The sequence below is a fragment of the Ambystoma mexicanum genome, chromosome 2p (assembly GCF_040938575.1).
Source record: "Ambystoma mexicanum isolate Mex_15411 chromosome 2p, UKY_AmexF1_1, whole genome shotgun sequence".
NCBI lineage: Eukaryota > Metazoa > Chordata > Amphibia > Caudata > Ambystomatidae > Ambystoma > Ambystoma mexicanum.
In genome coordinates, this window is record NC_090923.1 from 708,209,449 (window position 1) to 708,235,952 (window position 26,504).

Below are 26,504 nucleotides of genomic sequence, written 5' to 3' on the forward strand. Positions count from 1 at the left end.
CCCAGCCGCTCTGAGGGAACTCTGTCTCCGGAACTTCTCATCCGTCTGCAAGAGGGAAAAGACACTGCAGGTTAGCGTGGAAACATCTAGAGGTGCCGCATACCGCGCTTACTCACCGCATTTCTTCTTCATAACCGGCATCTACGCTGAAAACGTCGCGGCACCTAAAAGACACAGAAAAAGAACTCCGTTCAATACAAATACGAAAGGGTTGCATCGCGCTCTCACCTTCAGCGCTACTCATCTCAGCAGCACGTCGCCATCCCCGGACGCCGGCCTTCATCTAAGGAAGGAAAGGAACGAAGTTAGAGAACTGTTCAAAAGACTCATCATACTTACCTGTCGGACTCTTGCCAGTGAAGTAACTAGGCAGCAACGAGCCCACATCAATCAACACGCCCCTGCGCTGAAAGCAGGACGGAGAGCACACTTTCCAAGAAAACAAGGTGAGCTGTGGATCAAAGGGAAGGGTTGGACCCCGGGGAAGAAGGGGTTCAAGCACTCAGAGACAATAGGGAGTTAAACTCTACCAATCGTGTGTTTCAGGCCCAGTCTCCAGTCGAGTAGACTCCATAGAAGGGTATGAGGTCGTAAGAGGTCAGAACAGGCTGAGTGACGTCCCCGTGGATACCAGGTGAGCGTTACAGCCTGTGTAGGATTCTATCCTGGAATACTCGAGGGTTCGTCCACTTAGTCAATGTGTTTGACGTTAACTTGGAAAAGGTATTTGTAATTTGTCTCCAGGAAACCTGGTTGTGTGACGTTCCGACGAGGGAAGGCTTCACCATTTATTTAAACCCAGCAGTAAAAAATCAAAAAGGGCATCCATTTTCAGGCCTTTTAACCCTGGTAAAAATAAATGCTTGGTGGTCAACCCTGGACACGACTAATCCGAATCCTTTTGTTCAAGGCATTATTCTCCAGACAAAACATCCAGATACTCTAAAACGTAAACATCTTTTGATTATAAATGGGTACTGGAATCCCACAAAGATTAGCACCAAGCGCTTCGTAAATTCGATTATTCAGCTCCTTGACAACGCAATTATTATATATAACTTATCAATAATTTGCTGTGGAGATCTGAACTGCACATGGTTCAAATATGATATCTAGCAACACATAAATATACGCATGCCTGATAACGCTGTTGCTGTAAGAGGACAGCTCTGGATGTCTGCACTGGCAAATCAGAATTGCATAACGTTAAATGGTAATGTGAGAGGAGACCAGCCGCCTAAATCGACCTGGCATTGTGCTGATTCCCAAAAAATATTAGACTTTTTTTGGGTATCTCGCAATGTGGCTGAGAAGTTGTCAACTTGCAAGTCTGCTCGATGAAGAACCGTGATCATGAGCTCTTGCGACTCACCTGTACGGTCGAGTGGGTACAGTCTTGTCAAAAATATGAAATCCCTCTCTCTGTATATGTCAGAGGCAACCATCTTCATATTACTGGATCGCAAATTCAAGATATGAGCCAAAGGTTTTCTACTTTTAATGAAGCTCAGATGGTGGACTACGCCCCTTTGCTGACAGACTTCATAGTGTCCTTTGTTTCACCTAGACCTATAGGCTCTACGCACAAGCATCTGTCCAGTAATGTTCTTCTATCTGCGAAGAGAGCTCTGCGGCGTGACGTAAGACTGTTGAAGAAAAATACAAAATCTTCTATGACCACAGCAGAAGTGAAAAATGCTGTTAAACTTAGACGACATTTTTATCAAAATTGGATCAAATCTCATGTCATTATCATCGAACAAGATCGAGCAGAACTAATGATGACATTTTTGGTGTCTAAAAACACTCGTGAGATTTGGTCCAGCTTAAATGCAGGTCACACTAGATGTTCATCTTTCATCTCAAATGAAATTGCTGGTGCCGTATGGGAGTTGTATTTTGCCCAAATCTACAGGAAAACCTTTCTCAGAACCATCTATAAAAATGAACAATGGTCTTATCTGGAATGTCAAAATCAACTTAATGGATATTGAAAGAGCCATTCAGGGATTGAAGAACTCACGTGCTGCTGGCCCGGATCAAATCACAAATGTGATGTTAAAAAAGCATATAAATGAATGGGCCGAATTCATCAAGGTTTTGTTTAGGCTACTCTCATCTACAAGGCAGATCCCTGAATCTTGGCGGGAGGCCATAGTTGTTCCCATTTACAAGAAAGGCAATCGGGCTGATCCGTTGAACTATCGCCCGATTGCTCTTCTGGACACCATCGGGAAGATTTGTGGCTCTTTTTTGAGGCAGAAGCTAGCCTCATGGGCCCGCTGTACCAAGATTCTTGATATTCGCCAAACTGGCTTCACGGAGGGAGTGGGAGTAGAAGTAAACCTCTTGATCTTGAACATATTAGATTTGAAGCCTTAAATGCAAAGAAAAAAATGTATCTGGCCTTTATTGACATGCGCCAGGCGTTTGATAGTCAATCGTGGAATGCTTTGGCAGAAATTACTGAACTGGAATAGCCCTTTAAACATACTCGAAGCAGTGAAAGCACTTCACACGCATACATCAATTCGAGTAAAATTGAACAATGAGGGTGAACTTTCAGACAAAATGCATACTGATAAGGGAGTAAAACAGGGCTGCTCTTTAGTTGCCGAATTGTTTGTTGTTCATATCCGATCTACCAACGAACCTAGACCAAGTACGATGCTTTCCTCCAAAACTCAACACCGTTCCGATTAAATGCATAACGTACGCTGATGATCATCTCGTGTTGCTCGACTGTACTCAGATTGGACTACAACGATCATTAAACAGATTACATGAGTACTTGAATCACAACGACCTGGAAATAAATACAGAGAAAACTAAAATGACTATTGGGCCACCTGGCACCAAGAAGGATAAAGCTTTCAGGTGGACAATTGCTGATGAAACATTAAGCATAGTCAATTCCATTAGATATTTTAGAATTACATTCAACAACTCACTAAGTGAACATCACTGGAGGCAAGATTTAACAAATCGAATGACGAAATTCAGCATACAAGTAGCAAAAATATATAAAGACTATGGGAAATTTTCAATAGCCCTGGTTTTGACATTTTACTTGCAAACGGTCATTGCGCCATTACCTTTGGTGCCAAAGCTAGTTGGAATATCCAAGTTAATCATTGGCAAAGATTAGGTCAAGTCTGGCATGATGCTAAATCTACCATCATACATCTCAATGACAGCTTTAAGATATGAATTATCTTTAAATTCTTTGTACTCTCGAATTAATATGGAAATCATTGGCTATTTTACGAAAAATGTGTTTGAGTCCCTCAATTCCGGCATATGAAATATTCACAACAAAATCTGATAGTGAACGGCGTAGTTTGCTGGGAGACTGGAAATGTCTTCTAGAAGGAATCCTGTTAGCTGCCGACATAAAGAAATCTGACTTGATTAAACATCCGCAACTTGCCAAGAAAAAGTTTGAGACCTGGCGTTGGATAATAAATCTAGAACAACGTGAAAAATTAGAGTCCACCCTGAAGTCGGGAACAGAACATAAGTGAATTGTCCAATGCAGATATCTACTAAATTGTCTGTCACGCCATCATCGAGACCAGTTCCTGAGGTTAAGACTGAATGCTTTGAACACCAAAGAAATGTTTTGGCAAAGACGGAATAAAGAAGTGAAAGGCAACTTATGTCGTTAATGTGGGCTCGCAACTGAATCAATACAACATTTGATAACAGCTTGCCCCGACACTAGTAACCAGCGCACTCTTCATCTTGGGAGATTTGCCCCCAAAATAACGACATGGAAGCTTGGTGGCCGTATGTGATTTCAGGTCACAACACAAATGACGTGCAGTAGTCGATTACATGGATATGATCCTGATGAAAGCTTTCGTTTAAATCAGAGAAATGTAATCCGAAACTATATGCACAACTTGGTCCGAAAACAACAGCCCCGAGATGTTTTTCTTTTTCTCTCTCTCTTCCTTGTTTTGGAACCTGTCTGTTTGTAACAAAAGTTTAACTTTATTAATTTCTTTAAAATTGTTAAACTGAAGTTTCATTAATAAAAAAATAATAATGATGGTAGTAAAAAGTAAACCACTGCCACCAGCCTTTCAGTGAGGGAAGGGTAACATGCAAATGTTACATGAGAAGCTAGACAAAGGGGATTCTAGGTAACCACTCCAGCACCCTATTGTAAGATGGTGTGTGCTGGGTTTAGAAAGTTACAAATGTAAGTGAAGTCAATTTCACTTTACTGCTCTAGGAAACAGTACTTTATCCCAGAGAAGGTATTTAAACCTTTGGGAAATCTGAAAGACTTCCTGTGTCACTGCACTGAAGGTGCTGTGTGACACAATGTAAAAGATGATGATATGATGCCTATGGAGTTTGTCAGACTCCACAACCAAAAGAAACAGTGTACAAAATCACATTAAAACACATGAGAGAGTGGGAAAAAGGGTCTCACCCTCTCCAGGTTAAATAATTAAGTCCTCAAAATCCAGGGGTCTCTAAGTTAGAGGGAATTAGCACATTTCTGAGATATCTCCCAAACATGGGGTCACCAATTGAAGGAATGCCCCTGAAGGCTCATATCGGAGAGAATACAACCTTCTAGGTTAGAAAGGCCCAAGTCGATCTGGTCAGGATAACAAGTTTAATCTCACACGCAGATGAGCAACCGCAAAGAACTGCTAAGAATGTGCTGCCGAAAGAGGTACAAGCAGAAACTTTTAAAGGTACACAGCGTCATAATGACACAACAACATTCATAAAAAACCTGTGTGGCTGATTGAATGGACCCTATACAGGTACTGCCTTTATCCATATCGGATGGCAGTTTATTAGTCCCATCCCAGTCTGTCCGTCTTCCATCATGTGAGTGCTGCAGGGCTCAGGTCAGAAAACAAATCAATTATACTCCTACTATACAGCTTGTTTATCACTCATAGTGTGCACTTGGCAGGCCTTAAGAGGGGCACACAGGAGGTTCTGGGGCACTCTAACCTTCACCCACACATCTCCCTCCCTCCGCGCCATTCGGCTCTAAGGTCCTGCCCTCGTTTTGAACTATAATGTATCCCTCCCAGCACCTTTCAATACAAATCACACGATTGTCGCTTCAAAGATACGCCCTGTCCATCCTCTTTGAACATTTCAGGACTTGTTACTTTGAGGTTGGTGGTCAAAGGGCACCTGGTGTCATGTAATTCGGGGATGTTAAGGTTTAGTCAGTTGTATGGGCTATAACTCATGGTCACTCTGGAATAGGCTGGGTCATGTTTTGGCCAACGTGAGAACATGCACACCAGGTGCCGGTCTCTGATTGTGTCCTTGTAGGGCACATTCATCTTGGGTGAAAGACACATCTTAGCAACACTTTTAAGAATATTGAATAGACGGTGTGGCAGGTGGTGGTGTGAACTGTCCTCATGCAAGCACAGGCATGACTGGAGATTACTGCGGCCTCATGGATTTGGGCCTAGTGCATGTAATGCCTCATTTACAGCACAAGTCTTCTCTTCTACCTATGATTATTAATATCCACGCAAAATAGGAATGCTGCTGCGCCTTTGGCCACACCATATGGTTACACTATAATTGGTTATATTATCATGGGGTCTCACTGTCCACCCACCCCCATGGCTCCTCATTGCTCTGAATGCATCTTGCCTTACTTTAAAGCGACATGCATCTTGCCTTACTTTAAAGCGACTGGGGAAGGGGGGGGGTCTGCCCCCTTTCCAACAGCACTCCACTGAAGGTGATGTGTGCCAATCTCTCGGACTATAGCGTTTTGTGAGAGATACTAAGTATCTCTCTGTCCCTAAGCAGTGTAGTTACTTGAGGCTATAGAGAAAGAATCTTAAAGGAGGACCCCAAGTGTCCCCAGCAACACTGGCCATAGGAAGCCTTGTGCTGCAGTTGTAAAAGACAGATGCCTTTAAGAGCTATGGAGCAGACAGACTCCATAGTGCAGGTAGGATACAAAGAATAGAGTTCCAAAAGACAGAGCCCACAGAAATGAAGGAGTGGAAAGGGCCCGCTCATTCATGTTTGAAAGGAAAAAAAAGGCCCAGAAGTCTATCAAGAAGTGCTGGGGGTCTCACTAGGAGAGGGGATGAAGCATGAGGATGCTAAATCTCCCTAACAGACAGTAAGTGCAATAATACTCTATTATAGGGCCAGATATCGGGCGAGGCGGTGGGCAGCCTACGCCAAGAGTAGCTCTCCCGTTGGCGCAGGCGCCTCGAGTGACGAGGATGTAGGCAACAGCCATGGCTCCGATGCACAGGCAATTGATCTCTCTGCGGAACAGCAAAGTTTTAAAGTAGCTGTCCCTGGCCGGCAGGCCACCATTTCTGCTATGGGGAGACAACACCCCGCGACGGGGACACACACACCACATAAGGAAAAACGCTCCCTGAATGACTCTTCTCTCCCCTGCTTGTGTTTTACCTTCCCCCCAGGAAAAGGTTAATTCACTTTGCATTTGGGGGTTCAAAAGTACTTATCTGCTTCAGAATATTTGCATTAATTCTTGTTTTATTCTGAAAACCTATTTACTTTAACACTCATCTCAGTATTCCTCTAAATGTACCAGTGATACATGAATGTCTACAGTGTCCTAGCTATTTGTCACCTGAGGGTGTAGGAAGTGTCTGTGTGCCATCCCCAATGGGTACTTGCTGATTTAGAGAAACTAAGAGTGTGTATTTTGAAGTGCATTTGTTTGTTATTATATTTCCCCTTCCCAAGAAAGCTTATTCAAACTGACTGTTAAATTAATAATTGTTTAATCAAGAAACCTTGAGTATGTGTTTATTTGGATACTTGTCACTGTGAATCTCTGTGTAACCACCCTACTGCTCACATTGACCCCTCTTGAGATGAGCCTGGCTGTTCAGCCCCACTACCAACCTGTGTAGTACAGACTTATACCAAAGGTTGGGTACCTATTACCAGGAGGTCAAGGTTGTTGTAGTGCACACAAAGGGTACTGCCCCAAATTTTGCCTGACTGTAAGCGCATTACAACGATGGCTAACATCACCACATTGCTGGCTAGTTATAGCGATGTCCAATGAAATTTGCTCCTGGAGGGCCCTCAAGAAGTCCCAGAGCCGACACGATCACGCCTTCGGGTGGTTGTTTTGGAGGGGAGGCAGGACAATCACAACATCCTCAAGAATACCCTGGATGCTGCGGAAACAGCGGGGCGAACACTGGCCCAAGGCACCGTGCTTAAAACGCACACATGGTTGAAACATTTGGGTTTTAAGCCAGATACACCGGCATCCCTTATTAACAAGCCTGTTGAAGACACTAACCTGTTCGGAAAGGCAGTAGATGAGGCTTTGGAGACAGCTGAAAAGAAACATGAAACCTTAAAGTCTCTGAACCGAATTACACAAAGACCGTACCAGCAGCGAAGGGGCAGCTCTCGCCGCTCCTTTCGGGGACAATCCTTCCCACTTTCCCACAATAATCAATACATAACAGGAAATACATCTTGGTTCTCCGGACAAGGGGCAACTGCCACGGGGACTATTCCAGCAAAGAGGGCAGTGCCGTGGCAATGGAAGGGGTAGAAACTCCCCCCTCCCCCAGAGGCTCCCCGGCCTCAGCTCAAAAATGACTCACCGGTCTTAGTCCCCTCCCCTGCCTCCACGGTCCATGGACGAATAACATCCTTCTTTCACGCATGGGAGGGAATCACCACAGACCAGTGGGTGCTCAAGACAGTCACCCACGGTTACTGTATAGAGGTCAGCCGACCACCTCGATACCAACCACCAACATCCAGACGCTTATCGCCAGAACACCTGAAGATCCTGCTGCAAGAGGTGGAGATCCTACAAGAAAAGGGTGTGATAGAGTTCGTCCCCATTCTACAGGTAAACAAGGGTATTTATTCAGTGTACCCAAAAAGGATATCACCATGCGCCCTGTGCTAGACTTGCGCCCAGCGAACACGTTTGTCAAGCCTCAAAAGTTCAGAATGACTACATTGCAGGAAGTAATTCCTCTGCTAATACAGGGGGATTACATGGCAACATTGGACATGAAAGATGGATACTTTCATATTTCAATGCTGCCAGCGCACAAAGTACCTAGGGTTCATGATGGAGGACAAACACAATCAGTTCAAGGTTCTTCCCTTCGGCATTGCCTCAGCCTCAAGGGTATTTACAAAGGTGCTGGTGATAGTAGCGGCTTACCTGCACAGGCAGTCCATTCCAGTCTATCCTTACCTCGACGGCTGGCTAATAACGGGGGATTCGTACGGAACATGCACACCCAAAAGGCGGTAGATCTACGCTTCAGTCTGGGCTTCTCAATCAAGGAGAAAAAGTCCAGTCTAGACCCCAGCCAAGTCAAACAATTTCTGGGGCCCTAATTCAGACAGAAGATGGCCCTGTCTTCCCCTCCAACGAGAGGGTTCAGAACATGCTGTTCCAGATCCCTCACTACGTAGCCAATCGCAAGGTGACTGTACGCGAAGCCAAGCAACTGTTAGGGATGATGGCCTCCTGCATTTACTTAGTCTCACACGCACGTTTGCACATGCGCCCGATGCAAGAGTGGCTCAACAGCCAATGGTGTTAGGCCAGCGGACAATGGGAAGATCTAGTGGTTGTCTCGGCAGCCCTCATTCTCTCTCTGCAGTGGTGGTTGAAGGAAAACCTCTTACAGGGAAAAACCTTTACCACCCCTGCAGTAGAAGCCGCTCTCACCACAGACGCATCCCTCACGGGGGGGGGGGCTCACCTCCTTCATCACACGGCGTACAGCGTTTGGGCCCCAGTAGTAGCATCCACCCACATAAACCTGTTAGTTGTTAGCAGTGTTCAAAGCCCTGAAGGCTTTTCAAACACAACTTCACGGTAAAACGGTACTAGTCCTCACGGGCAGCACCACGGCCATGTATTACCTGAACAAACACTCCAGGGCTATCCAAACTGTCCCAGAACATATGGAAGTGGGCTCTCAAACGCAAGATGTTCCTCCTGTGCCAACACGTTCCAGGGGAACTCCATCTTCTGGCAGACGTGCTCAGCAGAGACTTCCCACTACCCACAGAGTACAAATGGCGATTACACAAAGACCTCGTCTCCAACGTTTTCGCAGAATGGGGCTTCCCAGAGATCGACTTGTTCGCAACTCTAGAGAACACGAAATGCCCAGATTATGCCTCCAGGTACCCCCAGAACTGCTCCAAGGGAAACGGTCTCTGGATAACATGGTCAGGGAAATTTGTCTACGCTTCCCGCCCCCACCCCCCGACTCCCCTACTCAACAAGATGGTGCACAAGATGCACCAGGAACCAGTCAAATAATTCTGATGGCCCCATTTTGGCCCTGCCAACCCTGGTTCTACCATCCGATGGCGATGTCCATCTCTCCTCCAATGAAACTACCCTGCCCATACAACGTGCTATCACAAGACAGGGGGGATACACTCCATCCATGCCCACAGACTTTCCAACTTCCTCAGAGATGCATGGACATACTTAGAGAAGCAAGAAAGCCTAACATCAGACATTGCTACTCCAATAAATGGAAACGCTTTATCTGGTGCAATTCCAAGAGCATCAATCCCATAGACTGCTCACCAACACACGTTGTCTTATACCTGATTCACCTACTTGACTCGGGTCTGGTTTTTAATTCCCGAAAGGTCCACCAAGCTGCAGCTTACACTACATCCCAGAAAAAGGTGTCGTGGTGGAAGATCCCAGTGATCAAGGCTTTTATGGAAGGGCTTAAAAGACTTCATACCCCTATTTCAAACCAAGCTCCGGGATGGGTCCTAAATGTGGTATTAACTAGACTTATGGAATCTCCCTTTCAACCTATGCATAAGGTTTGCCTTAAAGCACTCACAAGACTGCCTCCCTAGTGGCAGTCACTTCAATATGAAGAGTTAGTGAAAAACGGGCCCTTTCAGTTCATGACTGATTTGTCACAATTCACAAAGACAAGTTGGTTTGCGCATAAATTCATTTCAAAGTTCCATGTGAACCAATAAATGGAACTACCCACATTCTTCCAGAACCCCACTAAGGTGGCAGAAAAAAGTCTACACACACTTGATGTGCACAGGGCAGTCATATATTATCTGGAAAAGACTAAACCACTAAGGAAAACAAACCATTTTTTTTATTTTCTTTGGCGGCTGGTAGAGAAGGGGACCCTGTCTCTAAATCAGCCATCTCAAAGTGGATTGTAAATTGCATCTCACACTGCTACACTCTTGCCAAGAGAGATCTGCCCTTCAAGCCTACTCTACTCGAGGGACTGGGGCTTCCATAGCATTCATTTCAAATGTTCATCTCAAGTCCATTTGCAAAGCGGCAACCTGGAGATCTGTACACACTTTTACAAAACACTACTGCCTAGATACTCACTCTAGGTCCGATTCTCAGGTGGGACAAGCGGTACCAAGACATCCATTTACTACTGTTCCTTCTCACATCCCACCACCAACTATGGGTACTGCTCGCTAGTCAATGCACAGCATGTGATTCTAAGCAGATTCACAAGCATCAGAAGACATGCATTACTTACCGTAATAGCATTTCTGATGATTGTATCTGCTTAAATTCCTATGCGCCCACCCTTCCTCCCTGCTCGGATGGAAGGAACATGGACATCTTACTACTACTTTCTCTATATCTCTACTCACTCGTGATAGTCATAAGGCTCCCTCACTGCAGAAAAAACACAACCAGAGGGACCTTGACGCTTGAGGGATTTTGGGTGCATTACACGTCACGTTAGGGATAGTGTTACAAGCACGCCCATTTTGCCGTCCCCTTTCGATCCTCGAAAGACCAGATGCAATACTCTGCGGTTACCACTAGATGTCCAACCGGCGTCCGTGATCTGCATCAGTGCTGTTTGCGAAGCGCTGAAACCCCTAAGTGCTGCTGAACCAAATAGAGCCTGTAGCTGACGATGACCTCTCAATTACCACTGCAGGAGCCCCCCAGACATCCTCCCTCTTGTTCCCTCTTGCAGAACCAGGGTCTGCACTGTTGTTGCAAGACAAAATCCAGCTGGACCACTCTTCTAACCAGAGATACTGTTTAGGGCTGGGGTCCTGTAGCCGTACTTTTCTCACTTGGGAATTGCATCGACTTACCTTCTTTTCGAGTTGAATCCAACTCCTTTCTCACAAGTTTACAGCTTGTGATCCTACAGTGATTTTACTGAAGCTCTCTAACTTTGTGCAAGTCTTCGATCTAAGATCCATTGACTGTGTCCCAAATGACTTTGTGGCTGTCCCGGTTCCCTGAAGACTTCTTGATATTTGTCCCTCATAGGTGGTAGCTTGTTGGGTACTGGTACTGCTGGGAAAGGCTAATCTAAATTTCATTGGATGACTAAGTTGTCCTCACATAAACAGAGAAACTGTTCTAACCTTTTTATTCTAACCTTTTTACTTCCCTAACCTTTTCCTGTCCACATCCTCTGAATCTGCAAAGTTTACTAGTCTGATATATAAATGCCATTACTGTCCTTGTAACTGAAGTCACCTCAGGGTGTAGGAATTGTGTAAGAAGCATATCCAAAGATTACCCACTCCTTGTTTTGATTCTGAAAAGTAATTTTAAAGTCTATTTACTTTGTTACAACAAATTGCTTTTTTAAAGAATGCTTATTTAAAAATTGATGTTACATAAATAACTATTTATAACAAAAACCTTGAGTGTAAGTGTTACTTGGTTACTTGTATTTACGGATTTTATTTGTACAGCTCTACAGCCCACATTTACCCCTATGTTACATATTTCTATGTTCAGAAAAGATGGCTTGCATAGTACACAAACCATAGTAAGGTACGCACACAAATATAGAACATTTATATATGTTTGTGTGAATACCTTACGGTTTGCCTAGTTTTCAGGCCATTTAAAAAAAAAATAACATTTTGGGTTTATAAAAGATCGCTTTGAATTGTGTACTTTTCAAGCCATCTTTCATAAACCTCGAAAAATTCGAGGAATCCCCAGGTTCGCCGAGGGTTAAAGATGCTGCGGCGACCTGGGGAAACAAAGGGACAGTAACTGCCTCTGGTGACCCCTCATGAGAGGGGTCACCAGAGGCAGTTACTAAGACTGACAGAAGTGGCAGCCAGGCACAGCATCGCTGTGGTTGGCTGCGACTTCTGTCAGCTAGCCTGACTTCATGGCAGACGCATCTCCCGTCGCGCCGGGTTAATGCATCTCGCCAATGTTGCGTGCGGTGGGACGGGGCCCCTGCAGGGCCCCGGCTCAGCCCCACTTTTTGGAGACTGCCGGGGCCCGGCCCCAGCAGGCCCCGGCCCGCTTAAAGCACTGCATTTGTAGCTGTACTTTTCTAAGCCCTGTTCTTGATGACTTGGTATTGTGGAGAATTCTCATAAATGTGCTAATTCCTCTCTACCTTAGATACCCCCAGCTCTTTTTGCTGGACTTTAGGACTCTTTTTCTCCAACCCAGAGAGAGCGAGACCCCGTTCCCACACTCTTGTGTATTTTTCTGTGATTTGGTCTCTGTGTTTCCTTTGACTTTGGAGTCTGACAAACTCCATAGGAATCATCTTTGGATTGTGACACACAGCACCTTCAGTGCAGTGGCACAGGGAAGTATCTTAATTTCCCAGAGGTTTAAATACCTTCTCTTGGTGAAACTACTGTTTCCAAGAGCAGTAAAGTGAAATTGACTTTACTTAAATTTTGTAACTTTCTAGACCCAGCTCACACCATCTTACCATAGGGTGCTGGAGGGGTGACTTAGTATCCCCTTTGTCCAGTTTCTCATGTAACAATTTTATGTTACCGTTCTACAATTAATGGCTGGTGGCAGTGGTTTACTTTTTACTACCATTGTGTGTTTTTATCACGGGCTGCAATTGCAGCTGCATTAAGACAACCATGGGTTCCCATTTTGTCAAAATGGCCCCGGTCTTCTTTTTTCGCCATTTCTTGTTGGAAAGGTCCTTCTTTTTCTGCTCTCCAAATCAGGTTTGGTCCCTTTGTTTGTTTTGTCTTTGGCGTGATTCACGAGTGAAGCCCACCTCTGGCTCCAGTATGTCTGGCAGGGGCAGGAAGCGAGGGAGGAGCCCGAAACTCCCTGTGCTTAATCCCCTTGGTTACAGGAATGCACCCAAAGGTGATTGGCCGGCTGGTTGTCCTTGGAGGACAGCCACCCTGCTGTTTGATTGATAGCTAGGCTGGAATGAATGGGAGAAACCTGCATAAAAGGCGAGGCGTTTTGGCTTGGAAGCAGAGTCGACCACTGGACGAAGGAATCCGAAGAAGAACTTGGAAGACACGCCTGCTGCAGGTCCTGGACCGTTGGTTTGCCCGGTGAAACCCTGCTGCTGTGCTGAAGCTCCAAATTCGTTTTAGCTAGAGAAGCCCTGCAAGGACGACTTCTTCCCTTGAGTTGGTGGGACCAATCAACTCAAAAGTGTACTCGTTTGGACATCTTATCGGAGCTGGCTGTACTTCCACTGCTGCTGGAACTTAAGTGCCAGCCAGAGGAACACCAAATCGAGTGGATCGCTTTTAAGTCTAACCCGAGCACCAGGAAGATCCTCCGGACTGCCCAGAGGCAGGACTGACCAAGCCTGAGCCACCTCAACAGAGTGCTGGACCCCAGATGCGAGGAAAGTCTGAAGTGGTATCCGAGAACCAGAGTGTTGCGCTGAATTGATGCCCATTGCTGCCGCCAACCTTCCCATTGCAGTGCAGGAGTCCCCAGACATCCTCCCTCTTGTCCCCACAGCTGAGGCACAGGAACACAAGGATCTGCAGAGCTGTACAGGAACAGAAGCCAGCTGGAATCATTTCTTCTAACCAAAGGTACTGTAAAGTCTAAGAACTTGCCTCTTGTGGTGTAGCCTTGTTATCAGTTGACTGGCCTTGGTTAACCTTGTAGAGTTGCTTGCAACTTTGCCCCTCACAAGCCTCCCAGCTTGTGGCCCTTCAAGTGATCTTATTTCTACAAACCTTTCTAAAAATATTGTGCAAGACTTTTACTTACCTACAAAGAAGATCTTCAGCACCCCTAGACTTTGCTCAACTAACATTGGCTGTCCTGGATCCGAGCCTCTTCTTACCTCTGACTTTGTCTTTACCTTTCCCTGAGGAAAGGGTTAATTTACTTTGCATTGGAGGGTTGACAAAGTACTTACTAGTTCATGAATTATTTGTTAACCTTTGTTTTAATCCCTTATCTAACCTTTGCACCAAACTCAGTATTGCTCTAAATGTACCAGTGATAAATCGGTGTCCTAGCTATTTGTCACCTGAGGGTGTAGGAAGTCTGTGTGCCATCCTCAATGGGTATCATCTGATTTAGAGAAACAGAGTGTGTTTTGAAGTGTATTTTAAAGTGTTACATGTTTTGCTCCCTTCTGAGGAAGGCTTATATAACTGACCGTTAAATTAATAATTGTTTAATCACCTTGAGTGTAAGTATTTATTTGAATAGTTGTCACTGTGAATCTCTGTAACCACTCCACTGCTCACATTGACCCCTCTTGAGATAAACCTGGCTGCTCAGCCACACTACCAACCTGTGTAGTACAGACCTATACTAAAGGTTGGGTTCCTATTGCCAGGTGGTCAAGGTTGCTGTAATCTCCCAAAGGGTACTGCACACAATCTTGCCAACACTTGGTCTTTCTTGAGCCTTCTTATACTTGCCTGGGCAGTGGCGGTCTTGATGGGTCTTTTATCTTTGGCAGGCTTCCCTTGGAAAGCCCACCAAGGCTCTCTCAGTTCCTGAAAGGACAGGAAGTGCGGGAGGTGACCAAAACTCCCCTGGTCTTTGTCCTGAAGTGTGACTGCCTAGAACCAGTTCATGGTGGGAGGCTGGCTGTCCCCATTAGACAGCCACCCCTCAAGTTCGAATTAATACATATCTGGTGTTTATTGAGCTCAGCCAGTTTTCCTGCATAAAAGACAAGGGTCCTCGAGCAGAAACTCAGTCAACCACTGGAACTGATGATCCGAAGGACGTCCGCAGCCACTTCAGCGACCGCCAGAGCTGGCTGTGATCCTGCTACAAAAAGCCCCCTAAGCCGAGATGAGGACTGGGAAAGGGCGTGAACTCCACCGCACGACAACCATCCTTCAAGCGAGCCTTGAAAGAGGCCCCATAGAGCCAATGCTGCGAAGATCTTCTGCTGGGCATCCAACTACTTGAGTGCAAACATCAGATCCATCCCCAATTCTTTTCTTAATTCGCCAAGTCCAAGAATCCTGAACTGGGGTCTGCGGTTGCCTCTCCTTGGGGACCATCCTGCTGCACCAGTTTCTTCTCTTACAATGTACAGCCCCTAATACTTACCTGGGGCCTGCTTTGCTGTCCCGGTGCTTCAGAGGGTTACAAGTAAGCTGTTACTTGCATCTCCTCCTAAGCCTCACTTCCTGTGGGGTCGATTATAAGGCTAAGTCGCAGTCCTAGTGTTGTTGGTCTTCTGTCCCTCTGCTCCCTGCCCCCAGTAGTGAAGTGGATCTCTCTCTTGCTACTTTGTTTCTGTAACTTGGAGGTGAGTTCTTCACACACTTCCTGCAGTTTTTGCTGAATGTAAAGCCCTTGCATGGTGAAACTTGCCCAGTGCATTGGCTTTGGCTTATCCCGGTGTGGGTATGTTGCCTCTAGAAGTCCAGTCCGAGCTTCCTGGAGACTCCTTCTGTCTTAGTCATATTTGCTGGGACTCAGTGGAACCATTTTCTGAGCCGTTTACAGCCGCATCCCATAGTTTCCCATCAGAATCTTCAGATTGGCTGTGAATCGCTGAAGGTGTACTGAAGGGTCGTGTGACTTCAGCACCCTACCAGATCTTTAGTTTAGGACCACTACAGGTGGCTGCAGCCATTGTCCCCATCCAGGGATTGTTTGCTGCTGTGCTGCCTTCATCTTTTGTCCAATGAGCCACCAGGCATCATCTTCGCAAGTTCCCAAATCTTCCTGGAGACTTCCTCGCTGAGTTTTCCACTTGAGACTTGTAGGTTGATGTTGTAGGAAGACCCTTTATTCCTTTCCTTGGTTTCTGTGTTTCTGGCTCAAGGTGCAATTCTTAGTACTGCCTACCGCCTGCCTAGCTACTGAATCCTGCACCTAAGGAAAGAAGTTTCATACTTAATGTGGTGTTTCCCGCTTCTGGAGCAGTTCATCAAAACCACCGACTTGAGTACTTGCCTCTCGGTCATGGGGTGGGTGATTAATGAGATACTCTCTCTCGGGGCTTCCTCCGGGACATTGTCCAGATTCTTTGTAGGTGATGTTAGGGAGATGTATAATTTGTATGCTTCATCCCCTCTTCCAGTGAGACCCCCAGCACTTTTTGCTGTACTTTTGGACCTTTGACTTTCTATCCTGAATGATGGGAGTCTTTTTCCCCCAACATTCATTCTTATTTGCTCTGACTTTTGGAACTCTGTTCTATGTGTTTTATCTTTACTATGGAGTCTACTTTCCTCCATGTTGGGTAAGAATTAGTGCAGCCCAACTGGTGTGGGACTACACAAGACGTATCTCTTGGTATTAGGTAACCCACCTTTTAATATAGGCCTGTACTACACAAGTTGGTGGTGTGACTGAGCAGCCAGGCTTACCTTAAGAGGGGTAATGTGAGCTGTAGAGTTGTACAATGAAATCAGTAAATATAGGTATCCAATTAAACACTTACATACTTATAATATAATGTATTTATTTATACACAGGGAAATTTAAAGCATTCTTTAAGAAGCAGTAATTACTGTAACCTTAATCCCAAGTTAGGATTCAATTCAAAAAGTGAAAAATAAAGCAGGTGAGTAATTCATTCATATGCTACACATGTTCCAGCACCCGGAGGTGACGTCACATGAGGTCAGTATAGCATTTATATAGTATCACTTTTGCGGTATTGAGTTATTTAAAGACTGAAAGGTTAGTGTTAGATCACAACAGACTAAATGGTTATAAGAACAGTTTGATTCTCCCAAAGGGATGCAGGCAGTCTTTTATCCCAGCATAAAAAGTGTTCAACGTTTAAGACCTGTAAGGGAACACGCACTGCCAAATCCAATAGGTTCAGATGGAGGCCTTTAGGAAGCCAGGACAGCCAAAGTCAATGGACAAAGTCAAAGTTCTATTGCTCTTCTTAGAACAATTTTCTTAAATAGTCAATGTTCAAAAGAGAACTCACAGCAACCTAAGACGAGTCACCTTTAAAAAGCACAAGCTGTAAGGCCAATGCAGATAAGTGGAGGTCAACTTAGTGTAGGGTTAAATCGCACTCCCAAAGATGGGAAGCACCCCGAATGGCAAAAGGATAATTTACCTCGAGCCCCACAGTACCTTTGAAATGAAGTTGATCCATCTGGATTCCTTCAGGATGCAATGCAGTAGACCCTTGTTCCTGGTCCTTGGTCGTGGTGACGAATGGGAGGCTGTCTGGCGGGCTCCTACAGCAGCACGAGAGAGAGGGGCGCGGCATCAATGGATTTCCGTAGATTCAGCAGCTCTTTGTTGTTTTGGCGCCCTTTTCTCAATGGCAAAGAACAGCGAAAAGATCTGGTTAGGATTTCATTGATCGTTCGGTCCTGGACTCTGATGAGGGGGACTCTGGACGCAGATTTCCTGCTTCTATAGGGTTCTCTGGATGGTCACGAAGATCTGGCCCGATTCGGAAGACAATGCACTCACAGGTGGTCAAGGTACCCCAGGTAATGGGATTCTGCAGCCTTGGAAAGTCGCAGCAAGTCGGGGGTTGCGCCAAAATAGAGTTGTCTCGAGGATAGTTGGCCCCACCAGCATAAGGGAGGAAGTAGTCCTTTACAGTTCTTCACGGTCGATTCAAAAACGTGGTCAGCACAGCTGCAGAGCTTCACCAGGCACTTTGCGGTTCAGGTGGGTGCTGCTGGCGTCTTCTATCGTCTTCTGCTTCAGATGTTGTCCTCCAGTGGTCGACTCTGCTCTTAGTCCCAAAAGCCTCTTTTTATGCAAGTTCCGCAGCCCTTGGCTGTCAAACACACAGCAGGGTGGCTTTCCTCCAGGACAGCCAGTCGGCCAATTCACTCAGCCGCACCTAGAGACAAAAAACCGGGAGGTTTTGGGGCTCTCCCCTCTCTTCCTGCCTTTCCAGACACACTGAAGCCACCAAAGGCAAATCACACAAAGGATTCAAACCTGATGCAAACAACCAAGTAGAAGCCCAGAGGAAACTAACAAGCGATCGCGAAAAAAGAAGACTGGGCCATTTTGAGAAAATGGTCAGCCTTGAGTGCAGTACTGCAGCTGAGGTATCAGCCTGCAGATGCATGTCATTAGGTAGTAAAAAAGAAACCACTGCCACCAGTCATTCCAAGTGAGTTAGGGTAACGAAAATGTTACCCCCAGCACTCCACGTAGGGTGGTGTGTCCTGGACCCATAAAGTAAAGGTAAGTAAGAAAGGGTTCATCTTACTATTCTTGGGAACAGTAGTTCACCAAAGAAAATGTAGTTAAACAGTGGCACTGCATAAAAGGTGATATGTGTCGCAATGCAAAAGAAGATGCCTAGGAAGTTTACCAAACTCCAGAAAACAGTAAGGAACATAGAAAATCATAGTCAGGAAAACGCATGAGTGAGAAAAGGTCACACTCACTCAGGAGTAAAAATTAAAAAGCCCTGAGTTCAGCAAAAGAGCTGGATGTTCTCTAATGTGGCACAGAAAAGAAAATTCTCCCTAACACTCCATTTCAAATGGATTGTGTCCTCCCATGTATTCCTCATCTTTGATAATTATTTATCCAGTTTATGCTGCTTAAAGAGAATTATCGAAGATGAGGAATACGTGGGCGAACATACAATCAAAAGAACATTACCAGGGGTAAGTAACTTGTTCTTCTGATTGGTTGTTCCTCCCACAGATTCCTCATTTCCCACCCAACCTGTCCTAATGCGGATAGCTCATACACCTCATTCTTCTGTGGTCTTGGCTGCAGAGTGCTAGGATGAAAGTGCAGATCTGAGATCATGGGGTGTGTTGGCTCAGTGTGTACTGGTGTCTTCTCCTGCGTAGAGCACACATCAGCACTAGGCAGAGAAGACAGAGCCACACTGGCCCTTTCCCCTAGTGGCAGATACGTTTTTGAAGACCGCTAGAGATAGAATATCAAAGAAGAGGAATCTGTGGGAGGACAATCAATAAGAAAGAACATTAGCAAGAGGCAAGTAATTTGTTCATCATGCATCAATCATTTTAAAATACAGATTGCTTAACCTGGATGAATAACATTCACTGGGAGATATGTTTATTTACTGGTATTGGGTGAAAGGTTGGCAGTAGATTTCTTCAGTTTTGGAAGGATCATAGCAGGTTGAAGCTAGAAGTAAAAGATCTGAAATTGAAAGGGTACAAGAGGGTTTAGCTGATTTTAGAAAGGGTGCATGTTTGGCATCAGCCATAAGGAAGAATGAGAAATGATTGGTCAGATAAGCTAGCCTCTTCTAACATAGTTGCTTACTTTTACAGTCACTGTCATGTGAGTAAGTGGGTCTGATTCTCAATTTTCTTTCCAGGTGAAGGTGATTTTGGGGGAGGACCGAGAGGCTACAGGAGTGCTTCTAAGTATTGATGGAGAGGATGGCATTGTCAGGATGGAACTCGATGAGCAGCTTAAGATCCTCAACCTGAGGTTCCTTGGCAAACTGGAAGCATAAAAATAGGAAAAGGACATTTTAATCCTCAGGCACTCTCCCCAGACCCTTGTACAGATAGATGTCTGATGTTCTATATTTTGGACAGTTGTATTTTGTTTGTTTTTTATCCTGCACTTGTGACTGGCCCGCAAAGACCATGATGCATTTCCTTTCGCTTCATAATGAAGATGTAGTGTAAGACTCTCGTGCACATCCACTGGTGTTCTCTATTGAGAGGATGCCTCTGCTGTGTATCTTATGTTTCAATAAAAGCATTTCTTATGCCATCTGTCAGTTACTGGCCTTTCAAGGATCCACCTAAACATGTTGGCAATGGAGGACAATTGCCCTTTTCTTCAGAAAGTGATCCTGAAGCTGTAAGCAAAGGTATCAAAACTATGTTTTCTGATTTTCACCTTATGTTTACCCAAAAGAAGGGACACATATATCATTACTCAAACAACATGTTACCCTCAAACATTCAGAACCTTACTGACAGCCACTCAACCAATATGGGCTGTGAGTACAAATAATAAATACCAATTACAAACTATTCACTAAAAAAACATATTTTAATTCATTTACTTATTCATCGCACAAGTATCAAAAAATGTTAAAAAACACATATACACCACATAAAAGAATACAATGTTAAAAAGTAGTTTCTCCACTACACAGAATCAAGTACATATATGCTTGATATAGTGCGCAATAGCAACTTAATTTCTCCTGCTTTCTACTGCGTGCAAAATAGGCCAACTTATATATGTTTCAGTCCTTGATGTTGTTAATAACTGGACATTCTTCAGGGGCAGAAGTATGACTTGTGCTTTCTGTAGGCTTTTTTATTCTTTCCTCTACACTCCTGGTTCCTATAAATGAGGGTACATACAAAACAAACACATTACTACATGGGCATTTTTGGTTCTTTAACTCAACCTAGCCAACCCTAATCGCCTATAGGGTACAACAACATATACCTTTCTTGATATACATGTGCAGAAAGACTTTTAACACTGAATGTATTCAAGTTCATGAACAATTATAATTCTTGTTAGTCACCTTTCAAGTGGTATAGAGTTCCCCTATATCTGAATTCAGTCCTTAAATCGTTTTTCCATTTTTTTTTTGTTTTTTTGTCATGTCCCAAGATACCTGGTAAATACACATGTTCCTCTTCACACCCAAAGAGACCAAGCAAGAATAGGTATGAGGCTGTAATTCTCACACCTGTCCACAGGATGGATTTTCTCGCTTTCAGGGGAGCTTATTAAGTTCTTTTAGGAGTTCTTTTTAGAAGGCCGATACTGTATCCCAACCAATATGTGTGGATTACTAGATCTTTCCTCACCTACGGTTTTAATAAAGTACACAAAGCTTTGGCAGTATTCTTGCAAATCTGAACTACCTAAATATTAGCAGATATACCTTGGTAACCTTACCTTAATATAGGTCACCTGCATGAATTTAAGCCGGACCAAAAAACACCCACTCTTCCAGTCATGTTTACTCTAAAAGTCATCAACCGCTAAATAGGTGAAAAGGATTCCAATATCAGGTCTGCAAGAGAGAACAAATGTCGGGGCTGTGATAAACAAAAAACCCATCATTGTTTATCTCAGGAGTTACTTGTACTCGCAAAAGGAGTACAAAAAATGTCAACTATACTCCAACAAGGCTCTAATACTTTGCTTACCTCTATAGGCAGAACAGCGTTCCCATAGAATTACTTCAGTCCGTGGATCTGTGCTTCTACCAAACCCCAATTGTATGGCCCTTAAGTACCCGTGGCAGATTTGTCTCGTTGCAGTTTAATGACGTCATCGCGTCCAACTTGACGCAATGACTTTGCCTTACAACCCAAGTCGCTAGTCAATTGACGCCCAGTACCTATATTATGAGGTCATGTCAAAAGACCCAAAACAAGAAACGCACCTTGGATCATTTTATTTAACATGAGATCGGGGCAGCAATTCAATTAGTTACCCATGCAGCGTACATCGTGACGCCTCATAGTGACTAACGTCATCGCGTACAACATGACGCGGTGACGTGGCGTCATATCTACACTCTGTAGTCCAAAACCACTACGCTGCCGCAATTGGACAGAAAAACCCGGAAAAGGGAACCCATAACGCTAAAACCAGAAAATTAATTTAAGTCGCTATGGAAACATCCACGGATCTATAGTACCAGGTCACATAATTCCTCATGCTGGTATACAACAAATGTACAGGCCTGTATCTCAATTTCCATGATTCGTTTTGTACAATAGACCATTGTTTTACTTCTTCACCCTTTGTGTCATAAATATCATGTACATTCATTAAATATAATTCAACACATCCAACTAGGAACATCATGATGTTTACAATGTTTTCTTAAATCAACATTCTACTGGTTTTCCACCATCATCAGAGCCCCATGGGATATATCAGTATTGCAAAGATAAATCCTGCACTGTCATAAACAGTTCCAACATAACTTCAGACTCTATTATGGAGTACCACAGTGTTCTGAAAATTCATGATTAATTACCAACATTGGTTGCCCTAATTGATCATCACATGATTTTAAGTTATCCTAGGGAATAACTATAGGAAGTGCAAGACTCTGCATCATGCCATTATAGAACCGGTGATTGTTTAAATTGATTTTCATTTGACATTATGCCACTCAATATTCTCATTCAGCCCTGTCACATGGCTGTTAGTCAAGAAAATGAGTTTCTGTTCCAAATTAATTTCCTATTGATTTCTTCCTGATTTTTCCCTCTGATCCTCTTCAAAATGCACCACTCAAATTCAATAAAGGAATGGCCCTTCTCGTCAAAATGTTTGACTAATGGGGCTTTGTCAGTATGAATTTTTAGACAACTCTTATGTTCAATCATGGTGTCTTGCATTTCCTATTGGTCTTCCCTATGTATAATAATGCACAGGGACATCTAATCATGTAAATTACATTATCTGTTTCACAATTAATATGTTCTTTCATTGTCCAATCTGATTTTAAGCCCAAATTTACAGAAGTCATATTACATGTTTGGGGGCACATGACACACACATTACCACAAGGATGATGTCCCACTAGCCTATGTAAACCCAAGAATGTACTTTGTCTTGTCCCAAAGTTGCCTGTTTTCTGAATGTCATTTTTCATGTCTAAATTCCGAATGTTAGTGCTTTTTTTGAAAGCCACTAACGGTTGAGGAATAGTCCTGATTTTCTTCCAATTCCTACGAATGATTTTTTTTTTACTTTATAGGAAACATTACTAAAAGTGTTCAAACACCAAGGGGCTATCCTGTTTATCTTTGTTTCTTTTTTCAAACAGGGCCTCACAATGGTTATTAAATGCTCGCTTGGCAGATTGTTTCACGATTTTGGCTGGATACCCTCTATTAGTTTTTCAATCAATATATTGGCACCTTCTTCATAGTCTGACCTTGTACTACTATTGTGTTTTAAACGCAAAAATTGCCCAAACAGTAAATTGTCACGTACATGCTTGGCATGATGACTCCCATAGTGAAGTAAAGCATTTCTGTTGGTAGTTTTCACAAATGGTTTTACCAGCAGTTGGTTATCGTTATGGTAAATAGTCAAATCTAAATAGTTGACATCACTCACACTCATAGATGCTGTGAATTTCGGGTACCTATTTTGGTTGTTCAGCCATACAAGAAAGTTATTAGCCTCTTCCATTGACCCATGCCACACCACAAAGACATTGTCGATGTATCTTAGCCATTGTGTTATAGATGGTTTAAAGGGATTGACCCCAGAATAGATCACTGTTTGTTCCACCATATCAACGTATAGGTTGGCTAGATTAGGTGCCATGGCTGCACTCATGGCAGTTCCTTCCAGCTGTACATACAATTGCCCCAAAAATTGAAAAAAGTTATTAGTCAGGGCTATTTCCGCACACCATACAATAAAAGCGTTGCTCACTGGATGATTATCTTCTTGTTGTAACAGCGTTTCTTCCACCACTTCCAAAGTGGCTCTCTGGGGAATATTAGTGTAAAGAGATTGACTATCTAAACACATCAAAACATCTCTAGTTGGATCAAAAGGCATTCCCTCAATTTTCACAATGGCATCCCTGGTGTCCTGTACATAACTTTTCATTTTCTTAACAAATGGACGCAAATAGAAGTCTACAAATTTAGACAAAGGTTCCAAAATAGAATTGACACCCGAAACTATAGGTCTACCTGGAGGTTTTTCCTTGTTTCGGTAGGATGTAAAAAAATGGGGATTCTCGCTGTTTCCCTGGTCAAATAGTCCCCTTCCTGTTTGCTAATTAATTGCAGCTGTACTGCTTTGTCTACTTTCTCTCTTATCTTCAGGATGAGGCCAGGACTAGGATCCTGATCAATTTTCTGATAACTGTTGTTCTGATTTTCACCCCCGTTGGTCTCCATTTGGACCTTCTTGCTCCTGGTGGTTGGCAGTGAGACAATTGCACAGATGTGTTGCATAGAATTTCCATAAAGTTGACATTCCTATCTCATGAGCCGGCATTAGCAGGATGTTTAGGCCCATGTATTTATTTCACTGATGTACTGTGTGTAGAGATGGGGCACTGGCCACTTGCTGCTCAGAATCAATGTCTTGTTTTAATATTGTTTGTAGGCCCAAGCAGACGGTTTACATTGGGGGGGGGGGACACAAAACTGTAAGCAAAATTAAGATGGATTTCTAAAATCAACCTTAGGGGGAAGATTCTAGGAGGCCACTCTAGTTATAGTGAACAGAGAGTCTTGAGACGTTATCCAAAACCCAATCAAGGTATGTGCAAGAGCAGTCAAGGCTTAGTCTCTGGAGTAATTGAGAGTGGTCCAGGGCCTCAGAGTTCACACAGAATTAAACAATAATTATGCTTAGAAAGAATGTGTATACATACAATTATTTTGTAGGCCTTAAGAACACAGTGAGATGAAACTAGCGGGTAGTAATATCAGACAAACCCATATATTACACAGCCACATTAGTGGCTGTGTAGTTATGGTTAAGTTGCTGTTTCCATATGAAGAGCCCTTTTTGGGCGGCTTATATCTTTGCTCTCCTTGGACGAATCCTCACCAAACTTTGCAAATAAAGTATATAGCCCGCTCTGAATTGCTTTGCAACGTTTGGTGAGGTTTGGTCCGGGGGGGCAAAGTTATAGGGGGGGCCCCAAAATGTCTTTTTTTCCCATAGACTGAATGGGGAAAAAACTTTGCTCACGCCTACAGCCCAAACCGCTGGACGGATTTTCACCAAATTTGGACCAGGAGCAGCGGCTTGGTCGCCAAACCGTGCTTTTGCAAATTTGTGAAAATTCGTCCAGTATTTTTTTTTAAATGACCAAAAGGTAGGTCACAAAAAATTAGTGACATCTATGTTCGGTCCGCGGACAGTGACCTGAATGGCTAATCGGCTTACGTCATGTCCGCGGACAAGCGACGTGTTCGCTGATTGGATGGTGAAGAGCGTGCAGTGCGTCAGATTTTTGTAAACGCCCGCCATCTTGGATTCGCGGACTTCGCCGCGGACATCGCGGTAAAAACATGTTAAAAAAAACATTGCAGTTGCCAAACTTATGAAATAATCTCTGGGGAGGTGAGGGGTGATGAGGATGGGATGGGATATGGCTGCAGCAAGCAAATAAAAGGGTGTTTTTTACTACGAAAGTCCGCAAACAGTTCAGATGTTCGCGAACAGTCCTGTGAAAGTTTGCGGACACCTCAGCGTTACAGGGTTGGTGAAATGCAGTTCTTGGATGGCTTATAACTTTGGCGCCACTTAATGGAACTGCATGGAATTATGCATGTAAATTCCTGACCTGATTCTGAGTGAGATTGGTGGGATTCTGTCATGAGGGGGCAAAATGAGAGGGGGGGTCCCAAAATATTGTAAAGGCTTATAAATGTGACTCCTTTTGACAAATCTACACAAAGGTTTGCAAAACGATTGATCTAAATATGGATGTTTTCGTAAAGTCTGAATGGATTTTGTCAAGTGGGGGCTAGGTTATATGACGATTGTATGTGCATACATTTGACACTTTTGAAAAAAAATAAAACATGGGTGGATTTCCAGCGAACTTGCGTAAGTAGCGTTGGCAAGGACCTACAAGCATGGTTTTGAAAATGTGCCAGTGCTTTATTATTTGCCAAGTGTCATAATGTAGCTACTAAAAATAGTGGTATACCTTTAGTGACTGAGGGGTAGCCTGTGGCCATGGGCAGTGGCCAGATTGTCCGGGTCATGGAATAAGGTCATGATCCATACAATCTGGCTACTGGCCATGACCACAAGGGACATAAAAAAGGATTCAAGTGGCCATGTCCACCTGGGACTGGCTTTGTGGTAAAGTTATTCAAAATTAGGATGGATCTGAAAGGGAAGAAAAATGTGCTTGTGGTAATATGGTCCTAAGGTTCTCTTTTTGCCTCCTGCAGGCTGCAATGGAAAGCGAAGACGGGCCTGTATGGAACCCTCGCCTTCCCTTTCTAGGGTGGACATCTTGGAAAAGGATTTCCCTTCCTACACCGGAACGCCGCAGGCATCCCGGTGTAGTTAGAAAAATCCTCTTTTGTAGCACCTGGGTTCCCGCTTTGGGAAACTGGGGTGCTAATGGTCTTCATCCCCCATTTCAGGGGCTGGAATGGGGGGGATAATGGTCCAGAGACCTCGTTATCCACCCTCGTTTTGCTTCGGCTGATAACTTGGGCTGCTGGGCCGGTATCCACCAATCCAGTCCCTGGAATGGAGGAAGAACGCCACAATATTCCCATTAGCATAACACAAAATGCAAATGGATATGTTGGAAAATCTCACTGAGTCTATGTACTTTACTGAGAAA

General features: G+C 44.0%; 1 protein-coding gene across 3 annotated transcripts in view; it reads left to right on the forward strand.

The window, feature by feature from the left end:
* The window catches only part of SUPT5H (SPT5 homolog, DSIF elongation factor subunit), a 342,489-nt gene extending 322,556 nt beyond the window's left edge, over positions 1 to 19,933 (forward strand). For all 3 annotated transcript variants that reach the window (XM_069644283.1, XM_069644282.1, XM_069644284.1), the window contains one exon: positions 19,527 to 19,933. In XM_069644283.1, coding sequence (XP_069500384.1) covers positions 19,527 to 19,667 — 141 coding nt within the window. In that variant the 3' untranslated portion in view covers positions 19,668 to 19,933. The remainder of the gene's footprint in view (positions 1 to 19,526) is intronic.
* The last annotated feature ends 6,571 nt before the right edge of the window (positions 19,934 to 26,504 follow it).